Genomic DNA, 17,223 nt, shown 5'->3' on the forward strand with positions numbered 1-17,223 from the left:
GGGGCTTCTCCTTGTTCTTTTGTGAAGACCTCCTGTTGAGTTCTTCACACACCTCCTTGTCATTCTCTATGTATCTGTTTTCCACTTTTCTCAGCTTCATCACTTGCTCCTTCACTGCTGTTTTCCTCCTGATGTGACTGTGGAGCAGCTTTGGTTGGGTCTTAGCTTTACTCGTGATGTCACTTTCATACTGTCTCTCTGCTTCTCTCCTCACTCTGAGGTACTCCTTCTGGCCCTCTGGAATCTCTGCCTGCTCTCTGGTGTTCTGTTATTCCTGTAGTTTCTCCATGTTATTTTACTCAATTGCTTCGCTACCTTACATTCCTGATTGAACCACGGATTCTTCTGTTGCTTTTCGTTTTTATACTTTCGGACTGGGATAAATCTGCCTGCCGCTTCCTGGCACTTGTGTGTGACACAGTCCATCATATCCTGTACAGTCTTCTCTCTGAGTTCTGTTCCCCATGGTATTCCCCTTTGAAGTTCCTCATCTCATCATATTTTCCTCTTCGGTAATTTAGTCTTTACCCTTCCTCATCTCGGAAGTTTTTTTTAGTATTTCACCCTCCATATAATTAAAAGCAAGTGTGAAGTTGGAAAGCGACGCATCACGCTCCTCTCACAATGTTCTTTATGTCTTCCTCTGGCGACAGTTTACTATCCAACCTCCCCCCCCCCCAGGTCTCGTTCTTTATTAGAGTTCTGTAATTCCTTTCCACATAATTTTTAAGTTGTGTGTAGTCTATTTTCTCCAATTCCACATTCCATAACATGGCATTTATTCACATTGAATTCCATTTGCCACTTGACGCTCCAAGCAATTGTTTTATCTAGATCATTTTGAAGGGCATTGCAATCGTCTGCGTCTCCTGTCTTCCCCAGTATCTTAGCATCATCCGCAAACATGCTCATGTAATTATGTGTTCCTTCTGGTAGATCGTTTATGTACACGATGAACATTACTGGTGCAAGAACTGAACCCTGTGGTACTCCGCTAGTATTAGTAGCAGTGAGAGTGTGTGTGTGTGTGTATGTATGTATGTGTGTGTGTGTGTGTGTGTGTGTGTGTGTGTGTGTGTGTGTGTGTGTGTGTGTGTGTGTGTGTGTGTGTGTCTCCCCCCTAGAGGCAGTGAGTGTGTTTGGGAAATTATGAGTGTGTGATTAAAGCATAAGTGTCTCTCATAAGCTTAGAGAGAGCTTCAAGAGTAACATGGACTTACCTTCAAACCTTGAGTTAACATCACCAATTCTTGCCTGACAACACCTGCGTCACCATTACCACAGGCAACACCTGCGTCACCATTACCACAGGCAACACCTGCGTCACCATTACCACAGGCAACACCTGCGTCACCATTACCACAGGCAACACCTGCGTCACCATTACCACAGGCAACACCTGCGTCACCATTACCACAGGCAACACCTGCGTCACCATTACCACAGGCAACACCTGCGTCACCATTACCACAGGCAACACCTGCGTCACCATTACCACAGGCAACACCTGCGTCACCATTACCACAGGCAACACCTGCGTCACCATTACCACAGGCAACACCTGCGTCACCATTACCACAGGCAACACCTGCGTCACCATTACCACAGGCAACACCCGCGTCACCATTACCACAGGCAACACCTGCGTCACCATTACCACAGGCAACACCTGCGTCACCATTACCACAGGCAACACCTGCGTCACCATTACCACAGGCAACACCTGCGTCACCATTACCACAGGCAACACCTGCGTCACCATTACCACAGGCAACACCTGCGTCACCATTACCACAGGCAACACCTGTGTCACCATTACCACAGGCAACACCTGTGTTACCATTACAAAAGAACATAAGAATGAATGTAAATGCAGAATGCCTATTAACCCATACGAGGCAGCTCCTATTTATAACCACCCAATCCCACTCATATACATACATGTCCAACCCACGCATGAAACAATCAAGGGAACCCCCCTTACCCCCCACAACCACGTTACACGGTAACTGATTCCACAAATCAACAACCCTGTTACCGAACCAGTATTTACCCAGGTATTTCCGAAATCGAAACTTATCTAATTTATACCCATTGTTTCGTGTTGCCTGTGTGGATACTTTTAATATCCCCTTTGTTATGTCCATTCATCCATTTGTACATCTTTATCATGTCACACCTAACTCTTCGCATTTCTTGAGAATGTAATTTAAGCTTTGTCAATCTTTCTTCATATGACAGGTTTCTAATTTGTGGGATTAACATTGTCATCCTACGCTGGATGCGCTCTAGAGAATTTATATCCATTCTATAGTACGACAACCAAAACTGAATTGCATAATCTAAATGGGGCCCAACCAGAGCAAGATACAGCTGAAGAACAACACCAATCAGACTTCGCAATCTCAACACAATTTAGCTCGTATCTTGTAACTCTATCATCATTACCAAGCCTCATAACCTTACATTTGTCACCATTAAATTTCATGTGCCAATCTTTTGACCATTTCAAAACCTTATTTAGATCGTCTTGAAGTGATAGCGAGTCCTTTTCCGTGTTTATTACCAGCTCATAAAATGAGATAACAAGGAATAAAGGGTAAAGGGGAGCGTTGGATGTTCAACTTTGCCAAGAGAATGCAGAGAGTAACAGTCAATCAAATAAGTTCAAGTGCAGTAAAAAGTTCTGTACCTCAAGGCACAGTCCTTGCACCACTGCTGTGGAATAAGTGGTTAGAGAGAAGGAAAAAAAAAAGCAGTAAAGGAACCCAAAGACTGCAACAACCAGGATAAAAAAAAAAAAACATTAGGCGAGAAGTCAGGGACAAACTGACATCAAACCCGAAATTAGTGCAAAACACATTCTATCTAAGTCCCTATTAATGTTTGTTTGCAAAGAAAACGAGATAGCATCTAGATCACAAAGAGCCGCAGAAGCGAAAGTATTACATAAAATTATTGGCCTATCTTGAGAGGTTATCTTGAGATGATTTCGGGGATTTCAGTGTCCCCGCGGCCCGGTCCTCGACCAGGCCTCCACTCCCAGGAAGCAGCCCGTGACAGCTAACACCCAGGTACATCTTTTACTGATAGATAACAGGGGCATAGGGTGAAAGAAACTCTGCCCATTGTTTCTCGCCTTCGCCTGGGATCGAACCCAGGACCACAAGATCACAAGCCCAGCGTGCTGTCCGCTCGGCCGACCGGCTCCCAAAAGTCTAGTTGAAGGTCTTACAACCTAAGAAAATGTCTGACTACAGGAGAATTGGCAGGTACTAAAAAGGGAAAGATCTACCCTTGAGATCTCCCTAAACGGTGCTAAACAGACGGAAGAAGTACCAAGGCATGTCAGGAAATTACGAAGTGATGAGGAAGGGAAATGATGGTCGTTAAGACGAGATCTTCCATTACAAGACAGAGAGAGAGAAGCTGAAGCTCAACCTCAGATGACTGAGAGCAGGAATGAACAAATCAATTACCGCAGACAACACCTGTGTCACTATTACCACAAACACCTGTGTCACCATTACCACAGACAACACCTGCGTCATCATTACCACAGACAACACCTGCGTCACCATTACCACAGGTAACACCTGTGTCACCATTACCACAGACAACACCTGCGTCATCATTACTACAGGCAACACCTGCGTCACCATTACCACAGACAACACCTGTGTCACCATTACCACAGACAACACCTGTGTCACCATTACCACAGACAACACCTGTGTCACCATTACCACAGACAACACCTGTGTCACCATTACCACAGACAACACCTGTGTCATCATTACCACAGACAACACCTGTGTCACCATTACCACAGACAACACCTGTGTCACCATTACCACAGACAACACCTGTGTCACCATTACCACAGACAACACCTGCGTCACCATAACCACAGGCAACACCTGTATCATCATTACCACGGGCAACACCTGCATTGGTACCTGCAGTCGTATTGACAACACATGAGACATTATTCTAGGTCACCATTTACCACATCCTCCTCCTCCTCCTCCTCCACCACCACCATCATCACCACTATCCCCATCACCATCACCACCAACATCACTACCCCCCATCACCATCATCCCCCACCACCATCACCACTACCACCACCAACATCACTACCCCCCATCACCATCATCCCCCACCACCATCACCACTACCACCACCAACATCACTACCCCCATCACCATCATCCCCCACCACCACACCCCCACACAGGAACCTCTACCATCTTCACATCAACGACAACCGCTAACACATTATTAACCACAACCACATCAACTACATCCATCATAATCAACCACAAACGCTGTCACATCAACCATAACGACTTGAGGTAATCGCAAACACTACCATTATCACTCCAACCACAAGCAACATCAACCACAACGACTACCATCATCACATCAGCCACAACCCATCATCACACCAACCATACGCACTACCAGCATCACATCAACCTCACCCACTACCATCCTGACCAGCACCACAACCATATTTCACATCAACCCAACATTTACCACCAACGCGGCCTCAACGCCACACACACGCGAACGCCACACACACACACACACACAAATTACCACAGTATACATATATATATATATATATATATATATATATATATATATATATATATATATATATATATATATATATATATATATATAATATGCGGCAACAGGACGCTGCGGCACGATACTATCGACACAGTTACGGTGTACGAGGCGACCTCTGAACCAGTTACCGTGTCTTGTACCAGTCACAAGCCCCGCACATCGCGTCCTGGTAGGAAGGTTCTCATCAGATCCAGTCACAGTCTTTTCCCAATAAAGTATGCCAATGGCCTTCCAGAGTCACGTAAATAACCGGCTATCGTCCTGTATTGTTATTTAACATTTACCACTCCGGTACTGACGATATCCAGATGACTGGGTATAGAGAGAGAGGGAGAGGGAAGGAGGGAAGAGAGAGAGAAGAGACTACAAGGAGCGGGCATGACCTGCCTCCCCACCCGACAAACGCGAACTGACACGCTCGCGCTCCACGTTGCCAATATTCGCGGCTGGAATGCGGCGTCCCGGCAACCGCGCAATGCCAGATGTCGCCACACGCTGCCACCGTACTCCCCTCATAGATGCAAGCACGCACGCGCGTGCGGGTACATGCACACACACATACAGTATTCCCACGCGCATACGCGTGCATTCATAACCCAAAGCAAGCGCGCATTCATCTATTTTCCCCCCTACCAAACACAAGAGGTGTGATCCTAAAAAATAGAAAGAAGATACATGCACGCATGAACTCGCAAAAGCAATCATGCACGCATGAACTCGCAAAAGCAATCACACACGCACGCATGCACGCGTGCGTGCGTGCACACACACAAAAAAAAACGCCAACGTGCGCACACACATAAAAATAAAGATAAGACGACACAGAAACACCAACATACACGCACACAAAAACACGCCAGTAGATGTGACACAAGATAAGTGGGCGAGTAATTGCAGCAGTACACGCCGCCACGTACAGAGTTTATGTCTGTTCCAGCAGGAACAAACACTTAGTAGAAACATTCTCATAATATAAACAAAAATACTTAGAGGGATAGGGTGGAAACAGAAGGATTGTTTACCAATAATACCAATAGAGCAAGCGGGCACGGATGGAAGCTTGAGACTCAGATGTGTCTTAGATGTGTTAGAAAGTTTTCTTTCAGCGTAAGGGTAGTGGGTAAATGGACTGACCTAAAGGAGCAGGTTGTAGAGGCAAATTCAACTCCAGAAGCTGAACTTTATCTTAGCGAGCACAACTCTGAGAATACGCAGACAATAACACTGTACAACTGAAGGATAAAGTCTGAAACAGGATCAAGAGAATGAGAGAATACAGAAGAGGGGGAGAATAAGAGGATATTAGGGCTCACCTGCAGGAGTTCAATGGGAGTTTGAAATGGGATTAAAGTCAGCAAATGAGATAGAAGTCTTGACACATCTTGAAATACAGAGAAGCAACGGAACAGTTCATGCCTCTCAGGAGGGAAGGGAACTATCAGGGAGAGCGCCAAGCCATTACGACTATATAGCACAGGTAAGGGGTCAGGATAAGGCCTTGGGATAGGACGGGGGAAAGGAATGGTGCCCAACCTCTCAGGTGGGAAGTGGACGAAAGGAAAACAGCATACCTATTGGTCAACAGTGTGCGGAGAAAATGAAGACCAAGAAGGCATGGAAATTCTAGAGCGACATGGGTACAGAGGCAAACTACGCAGGGGTCAGGAATGACCACACAAGAATGAGCAGGGCAGCAGAGCCCCAGTTTGGAAATAACATTGCGGTAAAAGCAATGAGCCAACCTAGGCTGTTATATAGCCATATATGGAGAAAGTCGCCGATACGAGACCATGTGACCAAACTGCAGGGAAAGGGAGGAACACTCTTGGAGAAAGACGAAGTGTGTGAAGAACTCAACACAAAGTTTCAGGAGGTCTACAACCCGGAAGCAGATTGGTGTACAAGAAGAGGTGACAACACGGCCAAAAACAACGCTAAACAAAATTTAAATTAATGTTGAAGAGGTAAAAAGATACCTGGAGGAATTGTATGTAGCAAACCCGTAGGAGCAGACCAGATACCACCATGGACACTGAGGGAAGCAGTGCGGGTGTTGCCATTAACTGTGGTGTTCAGCATTACACTAGAGATGGGAGAGCTAACAGGAAGTCTGGAAAAATGCAAATGTAATTCCAGTACTCAAGAAAGGGAGCAGACATGAACTATACATCAGTGTCATTAACATGCATTCCATGCAAAATACTGGAAAAAGTCATCAGAAGATGGATTGTAGAACATTTGTGGAGGAAAAGTTTATAACAGAGGCACAACACGGCTTCAGAGGAAAATCATAGTTTAACAAACCTCATTGAGTTCTATGACAGGATCACTAAAACAAGACATGAGAAGGATGGGTAGACTGCTTCTTCCTAGACTGCCAGAAAGCTTTGACTCAGTTCGTCACAGATTATTACATAAAGATGAAGAGAAAGTGAGGATAACACCAAAGGCACTAGACTGGGTACTGGAGTACCAAGTCCTCAGCTATGAGGCCACGTTGACCCTCACAACCTTTGAGGAGAAAAAAAGGGGGAATATGATCACTACATACAAGTTCCTGATGGGGAATAAACAAAGTTGACAAAGGAACCCTACGTAAGCTACAAAGTTGAGGACAAGGGGACATCCGTGGAAGGTGGACACGCAATAGAATTGTAGGTATGTGAGGAAGTTGTGGTTGTGTGCACGGGTGGTGGCCAAGTACCATAGAGTGAAGAGGCTGCTGAAGCCAATGGTCTCCACAACTTTAAGAACAAATAGGATGAAAAAGTTAATGTTGAAAGCGGCCATTAGCGCGTCAGATATAAACCGGTAGGAGGCAGGGCACAGAGAGCTAGACTCACGCTCCCGTCGTCACTGATAGGTATGCACAAAACGCATGAGGAATTCCCAAGTGAATTTAGAATGCTGAAATAATATGTCTGGTGACTAACTTTGATATTAGAAGCATCTTTACTGACAACAAAAACCCTTGAGCAACCCATCTACATGGACTGATGGGTACGAGGACGGCCTCGCCTCCTACAGGTCGACCTTCCATCTCCAAGGGCCCGAGCGACTGGGCACCCTCCCACCACTCCGTCCTCACAACCTTCACATCCTTCCCCATAACCCATCCATGTGTTATATAATCAAGCTGGCTTAACTCTTCCTCCAGACAAATAGCTCAAGATGTGAGAGATGTGAGTTATGAGGTTAAGCCGCCACTATTTAAAACCTTCCTACAGACGGTAACTTTATGAAGAACGTAAGGTTATTGGAGCTCTACACTCTGCACAGGTGCACTGAACAACTCTGAAAACATGAGCTTGAATGGCATGGTAGTGCACTGTAGAATCACTGGGTTGTTATGTCATGATGTTGATTTTTGTCCTTGGCAGCTGATGAGACAAGTGATGTCATGAACATCTCAGATGTTAGTGTTTGTCTTATGACACAAACACCATCACATACATAAGGCTTGTCCTTGGCTTACTGAATGGACAAAGCCAAGTGGTTTATTCTACGGGCTCTTGAAACAAAGTTCTGTCACTGAAGTATATATGGAAAATGGAGATGAGATAACAATGATTGGTGCACATCTGACCAAATACTTTGATCAGTGCAGGAACGGACTTCTTCACCTCCACTGCAATATGCAACATTAGTTGTGTTAAAAATCTAAGCTTTTCGTTCGAATGCACTACGGCCAAAAATCGCCGTACTGGAATTTTCAACAAAATGAAAATTAATTTTCCAAATAAAATGGACCGAAAGCAGCAAGTTTTGGGTCCTCTGGTAGGTTAGGAGAGCAGGAAATTTTCCTAACGTTTCCCAACGTCAAGAAAATGGAAAATTTAAAAGTGTCCTTTCCTAAACTACCAGAGGACCCAAAACAGAAAACGGGACAGTACGTTACTGTCGCCAGCCGCTTCCATTTTCTATTACGACCATTTTTGGCCTTATGTAACGCATACGAGCGGAAAGCGAGCTAATTTGTAAGAGAACGGGTTGAATTACGACCCTCACTGACTCTCGAGCCCTACAACTGCGCCAAATCATGCTGCGTCTTGAAGAAACTGAAGGCGTGTCTCCACCATGTTGAGGGCGAGTGACATAGTGAAGACACGCTGTGATGGCCCCTCTCAACATCTTCCACGAATAACATGTTTTTGCTGGTAAATTAAGAGAGGAAGAGCAGTTACAGAGTTTGACAAGGTAGAGTGGCTCTTAGACCAACTGTTTCTTGTTGATATTAAGCAACCCGTAAATAACTTTAGCACCAAACTTCCTGGGAGAAACCTGTTTGTTCCACAACTTTCAAACAATCTGCCAGCTTTTCAGCACAAGCTGAGACTTAAGGTTATCTTGAGGTTATCTTGAGATGATTTCGGGGCTTCAGTGTCCCCGCGGCCCGGTCCTCGACCAGGCCTCCACCCCCAGGAAGCAGCCCGTGACAGCTGACTAACACCCAGGTACCTATTTTACTGCTAGGTAACAGGGGCATAGGGTGAAAGAAACTGCCCATTGTTTCTCGCCGGCGCCTGGGATCGAACCCAGGACCACAAGATCACAAGTCCAACGTGCTGTCCGCTCGGCCGACCGGCTCCCGACTCCCAGGTGTTTGAGTCATTACTCCTTCAAGGTAAACTGGACCAACAGTGCAGCAAATGTTGGGTAAGAAAAACACGATGTGACTCAAGGAGCTGAAAACTATACAAAAGAAGACTGGAATTACCCGTAAGGTTATTTAATAATCATTTTGGAAACGAAGAAAGAACTTAATCCTTTCTATGTGCTTAGCAACCCTTTACATGCCGTGATGACGCTCAATAAGCCAGGATGGTTGATCTTCACATGTTGTCATATGCGCAGTTCAAACTTTATGGAAGCAAAACTTCATTTCCAGACAAGTTATGATCCAAGATCAATACCAGTAACTGCATAAGGCTGCTATTTATACCTGACTAATTGGCGCCACTCACACCTGCACGCAAACAGTCAACCTCTCTTGAATATGAACACGCTGCAATATACTCAACGATGAGTTTACTTAATGATGAGTTTACTCAATGATGAGTGTACCTTCCATCCCCAGACGGGTAACTGGGGCCAGTAATCACACTAGAATCTAATCTCTCAATGTACGTTATCACATATACTATTACTGCATATTAAGGACACATATGAATAGATGATTGAACTGGTTAGGTATCAATGCAGCGACACCTGGATAAGTTGATGACTACTGATGATGCCAGACTCATCAGCAGCAACGAAACATATATTTTGTGAAGTGCAGATGGCGAGGGAAACATACCCTGGAGGTTTAACCACATATACCATACCCCGGAGGTTATGCCAGATACCTTATCTGTTAAAATAAGATTGATAAAGATTAAGCCACCCAAGAGGTGGCACGGGCATGAATAGCCCGTAATGTAAAAATAGTCCAAAGGGCCTATATATATTACTGGGACCTGGCTGGGGGTGAGGGGGGGACATGGCTGGTGGCGAGGGGGGGACCTGGCTGGGGGTGAGGGGGGGACCTTGCTGGTGGTGAGGGGGGGACCTGGCTGGTGGTGAGGGGGGGGGGGGACCTGGCTGGTGGTGAGGGGGGGACCTGGCTGGTGGTGAGGCGGGGACCTGGCTGGTGGTGAGGGGGGACCTGGCTGGGGGCGTACCGTACCGCCTCAGACGACCAAGAGGCTCCAGGCTCCACGGCCACACGTGCTAATCAATAACAAGTGAAGCTCCACACATCTATTACTTAACACTTAAATCTCTGCTGGGAAGGGTTCATCCCGGACCCCTGGTGATGGTGGTGGTGGTGGAGGTGGTGGTGATGGTGGTGATGGTGGTGATGGTGGTGGTGATGGTGGTGATGGTGGTGGTGGTGGTGGTGATGGTGGTGGTGGTGATGGTGGTGGTGGTGATGGTGGTGGTGGTGGTGGTGGTGGTGGTGGTGATGGTGGTGGTGATGGTGGTGGTGGTGGTGGTGGTGGTGGTGGTGGTGATGGTGGTGGTGGTGATGGTGGTGGTGATGGTGGTGGTGATGGTGGTGATGGTGGTGGTGGTGGTGGTGGTGATGGTGATGGTGGTGGTGATGGTGGTGGTGATGGTGGTGGTGATGGTGGTGATGGTGGTGGTGATGGTGGTGGTGGTGATGGTGGTGGTGATGGTGGTGATGGTGGTGGTGGTGGTGATGGTGATGGTGGTGATGGTGGTGATGGTGGTGATGGTGGTGGTGATGGTGGTGATGGTGGTGGTGGTGGTGGTGATGGTGGTGGTGATGGTGGTGGTGGTGATGGTGGTGGTGGTGGTGGTGGTGGTGGTGGTGATGGTGGTGGTGGTGGTGATGGTGGTGGTGGTGGTGATGGTGGTGGTGGTGATGGTGGTGGTGGTGGTGGTGGTGGTGGTGATGGTGGTGGTGGTGGTGATGGTGGTGGTGGTGGTGGTGGTGGTGATGGTGGTGGTGGTGATGGTGGTGGTGGTGGTGGTGATGGTGATGGTGGTGGTGGTGGAAGGTGGTGATGGTGATGGTGGTGGTGGTGATGGTGGTGGTGGTGGTGGTGATGGTGGTGGTGGTGGTGATGGTGGTGGTGGTGGTGATGGTGGTGGTGGTGGTGATGGTGGTGGTGGTGGTGATGGTGGTAGTGGTGGTGATGATGGTGGTGATGATGGTGATGGTGATGATGAAGGTGGTGGTGGTGATGGTGGTGGTGGTGATGGTGGAGATGATGATGATGGTGGTGGTGGTGGTGGTGGTGGTGGTGGTGGTGGTGATGATGATGATGATGATGATGATGATGATGATGATGATGATGATGATGATGATGGTGGTGGTGGTGGTGGTGATGATGATGATGGTGGTGGTGGTGATGTTGTTGGTGATGGTGGTGGTGATGCTGGTGGTGCTGCTGATGATGGTGGTGGTGATGGTGGTGCTGCTGATGATGGTGGTGATGCTGGTGATGATGATGGTGGTGATGCTGGTGATGATGATGGTGGTGGTGATGGTGAAGATGAACGCTTGTCATGTCATGGGTTCGTATCCAGGCCGGGGAGGATTTACTGGGCGCAATTCCTTAACTGTAGCCTCTGTTTAACTCAACAGTAAAATGTGTACTTGGTTGTAAAAACGATTCTTCGCGGCGGGGATCGTATTCCAGGGACCTGCCCGAAACGCTACGCGTACTAGTGGCTCTACAAGAATGTAACAACTCTTGTATATATCTATAACAAAAAAAAAAATAAAAAATAAACAGATGTAACATACACAGACTTAGCAAAAGCTTCCGACAAATGTAACCATGGTGGGTTACATTTGTGACCATAGGGTAATGTAACCATAGGGCGCCTGACAGCTGAGTGGACAGCGCTTCGGATTCGTAGTCCTGAGGTTCCGGGTTCGATCCCCGGTGGAGGCGGAGACAAATGGGCAAAATGTTTCTTTCCTCCCTGATGCCTCTGTTACCTAGCAGTAAATAGGTACCTGGGAGTTAGACAGCTACTACGGGCTGCTTCCTGGGATGGGGGGGTGTAACAAAAAAGGAGGCCTGGTCAAGGACCGGGCCGAGGGGACGCTAAGCCCCGAAATAATCTGAAGATAACCTCAAGATGGTGTTATTGCAAACAAAATACGTGTAAAAGGAATTCCTGACAAAGTAGGGAGATGGATCTTCAACTTGCTACCACACACAACCCCGAGTGTAATAGTCAACACAGTAAACTCCGGATCATCTACTGGGAAAAGCTCAGTCCCCCAAGGTACCGTACTTACTCCGTTACGTTTTTCCCACCCTAATATCAGACGGATACAAACTACAGTACTGTATCAGCGTTTGCAGATGATATTAGGATTTTCATGCGAGTACACAATTTAGAGGATACGGCAAACCTCCAATCTCATGTAAATTAGGTCTTTCAATGGACCACAAATAATAATATGATAATAAAAATAAGTTCCAGCTGCGCTTAATAAAAATAAGTTCCAGCTCCTGCGCTATGGAAAAAAAACGAAAATATCAAAACGGAAACCATATATAAAACACAGTCCAAGCACACTACAAAACGGAAAAGCAGTGTAAAGGATCTAGGAGTAATATTGTCGGAAGACCTTACCATTAAAGAGCACAAGTCACACACGTAGCTGTCACGATTCACACAAGGGATGCCATACCAATGATGCCGCTAGTTTTCAAGACACTACTATAATCTCTATAATTATAGCTGTTTCTGCATGGATTTTTTTTTTTAATTTTCACGGGAAAGCACCAAGCCATTACGACTATACAGCACTTGGAAGGGATCAGGATAAGGATTAGGGATGGGACTGAGGGAAGGAATGGTGCCCAGCCACACAGACGGTCGGGGATTGAACGCCGACCTTCAGGACGCGAGACCGGCGCTCTACCGTCCAGTCAAAGTGGTTGGGTTTCTACATGGAAGCTCAGAACACCCGTGTCTCCTGTATATAGTGATTCCTGAAGATGTCACATTGCTGACCAAACGTCGAACAATAAAATATAAAAGATAAAGTGAGCCAGTGTTTCTTCACCCTCCAAATGGGAGAAGGTATTTGCGTTGAGTGGAAAATATCCATCAGAAAATTAACAATAGTCACAATGCTGTTGTGTTCGCAAACACCAGCCTTAACCGACTCGGCCACGATGGGGTTAAAAGTCGACCAACCCGGAAATCTATTGAATTTACCGAGAGGTTCTGGAGGACCCGAACCGGAACCCAATTGTTGACTGTAAAGAAAGACTTTACAGTCGACAATTACCGCAGACTCTGGCCTCCGGTAATTGTGTTTACTTCTTACACCACACTCAGATCACAAAGATATCACAATGGCGAGATGTATCAATAAAATCATTTTGAGACAATGAAGTGACTTGAACCAGCGTGCTGATTATCCCCAGACACCTGCCTTAACCGACCTTAACACAGTCGGTTAAAGAGAGGTGTCTGTGAATCCCCAGAACACTGGTTCAATAACGGGGTGAGAATAGCTTGAGCTACCTCATCTCTTTGTGTGTATTTTACCTCAATAAACTTATTTCAATTTCAATTTCAACTGGTTCAAGTCACTCCATAGCCTCGAAATTATGTGATTTCGACTGTGATTATATATATATATATATATATATATATATATATATATATATATATATATATATATATATATATATATATATGTTCGCATTTGTGTTCCTCACGTGTGCCCCAAAGAATGAGGTGATTTGGTAAAATGCTATGCCCAAGATTACTATCCGAGTGCCGGCGGTGGGGTGGTTCAAATAGCCTCGGCTATCACCTCATTTTGTCCGGTCGTGATGGTCAAGTGGATTAAGGCGTCTTGTACATACCAGTTGCGTTGCTCCTGGGAGTATGGGTTCGAGTCACTTCTGGGGTGTGAGTTTTTCAGTTGCATATTGTCCTGGGGACCATTCAGGCTTGTTCGCATATATATATATATATATATATATATATATATATATATATATATATATATATATATATATATATGTATGTGTGTGTGTGTGTGTGTCTCCAGCATTGCATTCTGGAGACTTTCAAACGTCTTAAACATCTTCCTCATCAATCCAGCACCGTTATGCCAAATGATCTTTATATAGCATAACCAAACTGCATCAATCAAGCCACACAATCTCGTTGACAATATATCAAGGGTTAGGGACTCGTTGCACCTCTGTCGTATTATCCAGGTGGACTCGAGAACCCTTCACCTTAAGAGAAAATGCTTCCAAAAGGTGCCATAAAAGACGGGCTCAGTGGCGTAGACGTTTATAACACGTCTCTAAGACTTCCAGCAATTAATTTCCATGCGAGCCCAGCCCCTCGCACCAACATTATACATTCTTTTATGTCGGGGCGTCCGAGGCAACGTCCACCACAACACACAATGGTGGCAGGAAAACTCAGGCTCAAAGTCACTTGTTATTACTGCTGGAGTTTACCAAGCCTGAAACGTGACCTTTTTCTTTATTGTTGGAACCAGCTGAATGTCGGTAATGTCTTGGGGTTAATCTGGTGGTCTGGGTCTGGCTGTGATGTCCTGGGTCTGGCTGTGATGTCCTGGGTCTGGCTGTGATGTCCTGGGTCTGGCTGTGATGTCCTGGGTCTGGTTGTGATGTCCTGGGCCTGGCTGTGATGTCCTGGGTCTGGCTGTGATGTCCTGGGTCTGGCTGTGATGTCCTGGGCCTGGCTGTGATGTCCTGGGTCTGGCTGTGATGTCCTGGGTCTGGCTGTGATGTCCTGGGTCTGGCTGTGACGTCCTGGGTCTGGCTGTGACGTCCTGGGTCTGGCTGGGACGTCCTGGGTCTGGCTGGGATGTCCTGGGTCTGGCTGTGACGTCCAGGGTCTGGCTGTGACGTCCTGGGTCTGGCTGGGATGTCCTGGGTCTGGCTGTGACGTCCTGGGTCTGGCTGTGATGTCCTGGGTCTGGCTGTGATGTCCTGGGTCTGGCTGTGACGTCCTGGGTCTGGCTGTGATGTCCTGGGTCTGGCTGTGACGTCCTGGGTCTGGCTGTGACGTCCTGGGTCTGGCTATGATGTCCTGGGTCTGGCTGTGATGTCCTGGGTCTGGCTGTGATGTCCTGGGTCTGGCTGTGATGTCCTGGGTCTGGCTGTGACGTCCTGGGTCTGGCTGTGATGTCCTGGGTCTGGCTGTGACGTCCTGGGCCTGGCTGTGATGTCATGGGTCTGGCTGTGATGTCCTGGGTCTGGCTGTGACGTCCTGGGTCTGGCTGTGACGTCCTGGGTCTGGCTGTGATGTCCTGGGTCTGGCTGTGATGTCCTGGGTCTGGCTGTGACGTCCTGGGTCTGGCTATGATGTCCTGGGTCTGGCTGTGACGTCCTGGGTCTGGCTGTGACGTCCTGGGTCTGGCTATGATGTCCTGGGTCTGGCTGTGATGTCCTGGGTCTGGCTATGATGTCCTGGGTCTGGCTGTGACGTCCTGGGTCTGGCTGTGACGTCCTGGGTCTGGCTATGATGTCCTGGGTCTGGCTGTGATGTCCTGGGTCTGGCTGTGATGTCCTGGGTGTGGTGGGCCCAGGGCGGGAGAACGGGATGTCGGAGGAGCTGCAGGATATATATATATATATATATATATATATATATATATATATATACAGAAGGATGGGTTGATGTCCTCCAACCTTCTGCAACTTGCAAGCCTTAATCAAGAAGTTATACACAAGTTGCAGCATATATTAATATCCTCCATTCAATTAAAACTCAGGAACGTAACAGCGACGCCAGAGGATAACAAATGCTGCAACATTACGATATTGTACAAAGGTGTCACGGTAATATTATGCGTAATTGGCCTGCTGGCGATAGTTAGTAATGCTTCACACACCGTCAGTGGAGTCACTAACAACGTTGGTTATTGTTATGATGTCTTCAGTATACACTGAACCTTCCTACACTGAGGCCAGCATTGTGTGGGCCACCTTCCCAGGACCGCTGCCCACGCGGCCCGCTCTCTCTCTAGCCTCATACTTGGCGACCAGCTGTGGTCTTCCTAAACTATGGCTCCTACACTGTGGCTCCTACACTGTGGCTCCTACACGGTGGCTCCTACACTGTGGCTCCTACACGGTGGCTCTCCCTACACTGTGGCTCCCCCTACACTGTGGCTCCCCCTACACTGTGGCTCCTCCTACACTGTCTCATCCTACAATGGCACAGTGGCTCCTACACTGTCTCATCCTACAGTGGCTCCTCCTACACTGTCTCATCCTACAGTGGCTCCCCCTACACTGTGGCTCCTCCTACACTATCTCATCCTACAGTGGCTCCTACACTGTGGCTCCTACACTGTCTCATCCTACAGTGGCTCCTACACTGTGGCTCGTACACTATGGCTCCCCTTACACTGTGGCTCCTCCTACAATGGCTCTTCCTACACTGTGCCTCCTACATTGTGGCTCTTACACTATGGCTCCTACACTGTGGCTCCTCCTACTCTGTGGCTCCTCCTACACTGTGGCTCCTCCTACACTGGCTTCTACACTGTGGCTCCCCCTACACTGTGGCTCCTCCTACATCGTGGCTTCTACAACATAGCTCCTACACTGGCTCCTCCTACACTGTGGCTCCAGCTCCTACACCGTGGCTCCTACGCTGTGGCTCCTCCTACATTGTGGGTGCTGGTACACTGTGGCTTCTCTTATACTTTGACTCCTACACTGTGGCTCCTCCTACACTGTGGCTCCTGCTACACTTTCTCCTCTAACCGCTGGACAGGAGAAAGAGTAAGCCAGGCACTGCATAGTCAACTAGGGAACAAACAGCATATAAATCATTCTTAACACTGTGAGACCCGTTCCTAGACGGGGCCTTGTGATTGCTCTCATTATATTTTGTCAAGATTTCGCTTTCTCCCCAGAAATTGAATTTGCTTGTTGAATAGCATTTTAGAGTGTATGCACACTCCAAAATATTTATAGTGTGTAACCTACTGAAGGTTAATGTCTTGAATGTGTAGGTGCCTGTCTGGAGTGTTGCCACCTAATCTCACTGCCTTAGATTTATGTACAGATATTTTTAGCTTTAAAATGCTGCATTCAGA

General features: G+C 47.2%; 2 protein-coding genes across 5 annotated transcripts in view; one reads left to right on the top strand and one right to left on the bottom strand.

The window, feature by feature from the left end:
* Nucleotides 1-17,223, bottom strand: part of LOC123771567 (Dihydrouridine synthase 1) — a 171,918-nt gene that overhangs the window by 109,337 nt on the left and 45,358 nt on the right. The window contains exon 1 of one of the 4 annotated variants that reach the window (XM_069324392.1): nt 4,925-5,041. The exons of the other annotated variants lie outside the window; for them this stretch is intronic. The gene's annotated coding sequence lies outside the window, so the exon portion shown is untranslated. Of the gene's footprint in view, nt 1-4,924; nt 5,042-17,223 lie in introns of those variants that run through there. 4 annotated transcript variants of the gene reach the window in all.
* LOC138364690 (G surface protein, allelic form 156-like) lies at nt 953-3,984 on the top strand. Its single transcript, XM_069324671.1, has 3 exons — nt 953-986; nt 1,285-1,866; nt 3,536-3,984. The coding sequence occupies exons 1-3, from the start codon at nt 953-955 to the stop codon at nt 3,982-3,984; spliced, it is 1,065 nt and encodes a 354-aa protein (XP_069180772.1).

Source organism: Procambarus clarkii, chromosome 14 (genome assembly GCF_040958095.1).
Source record: "Procambarus clarkii isolate CNS0578487 chromosome 14, FALCON_Pclarkii_2.0, whole genome shotgun sequence".
Lineage (NCBI taxonomy): Eukaryota > Metazoa > Arthropoda > Malacostraca > Decapoda > Cambaridae > Procambarus > Procambarus clarkii.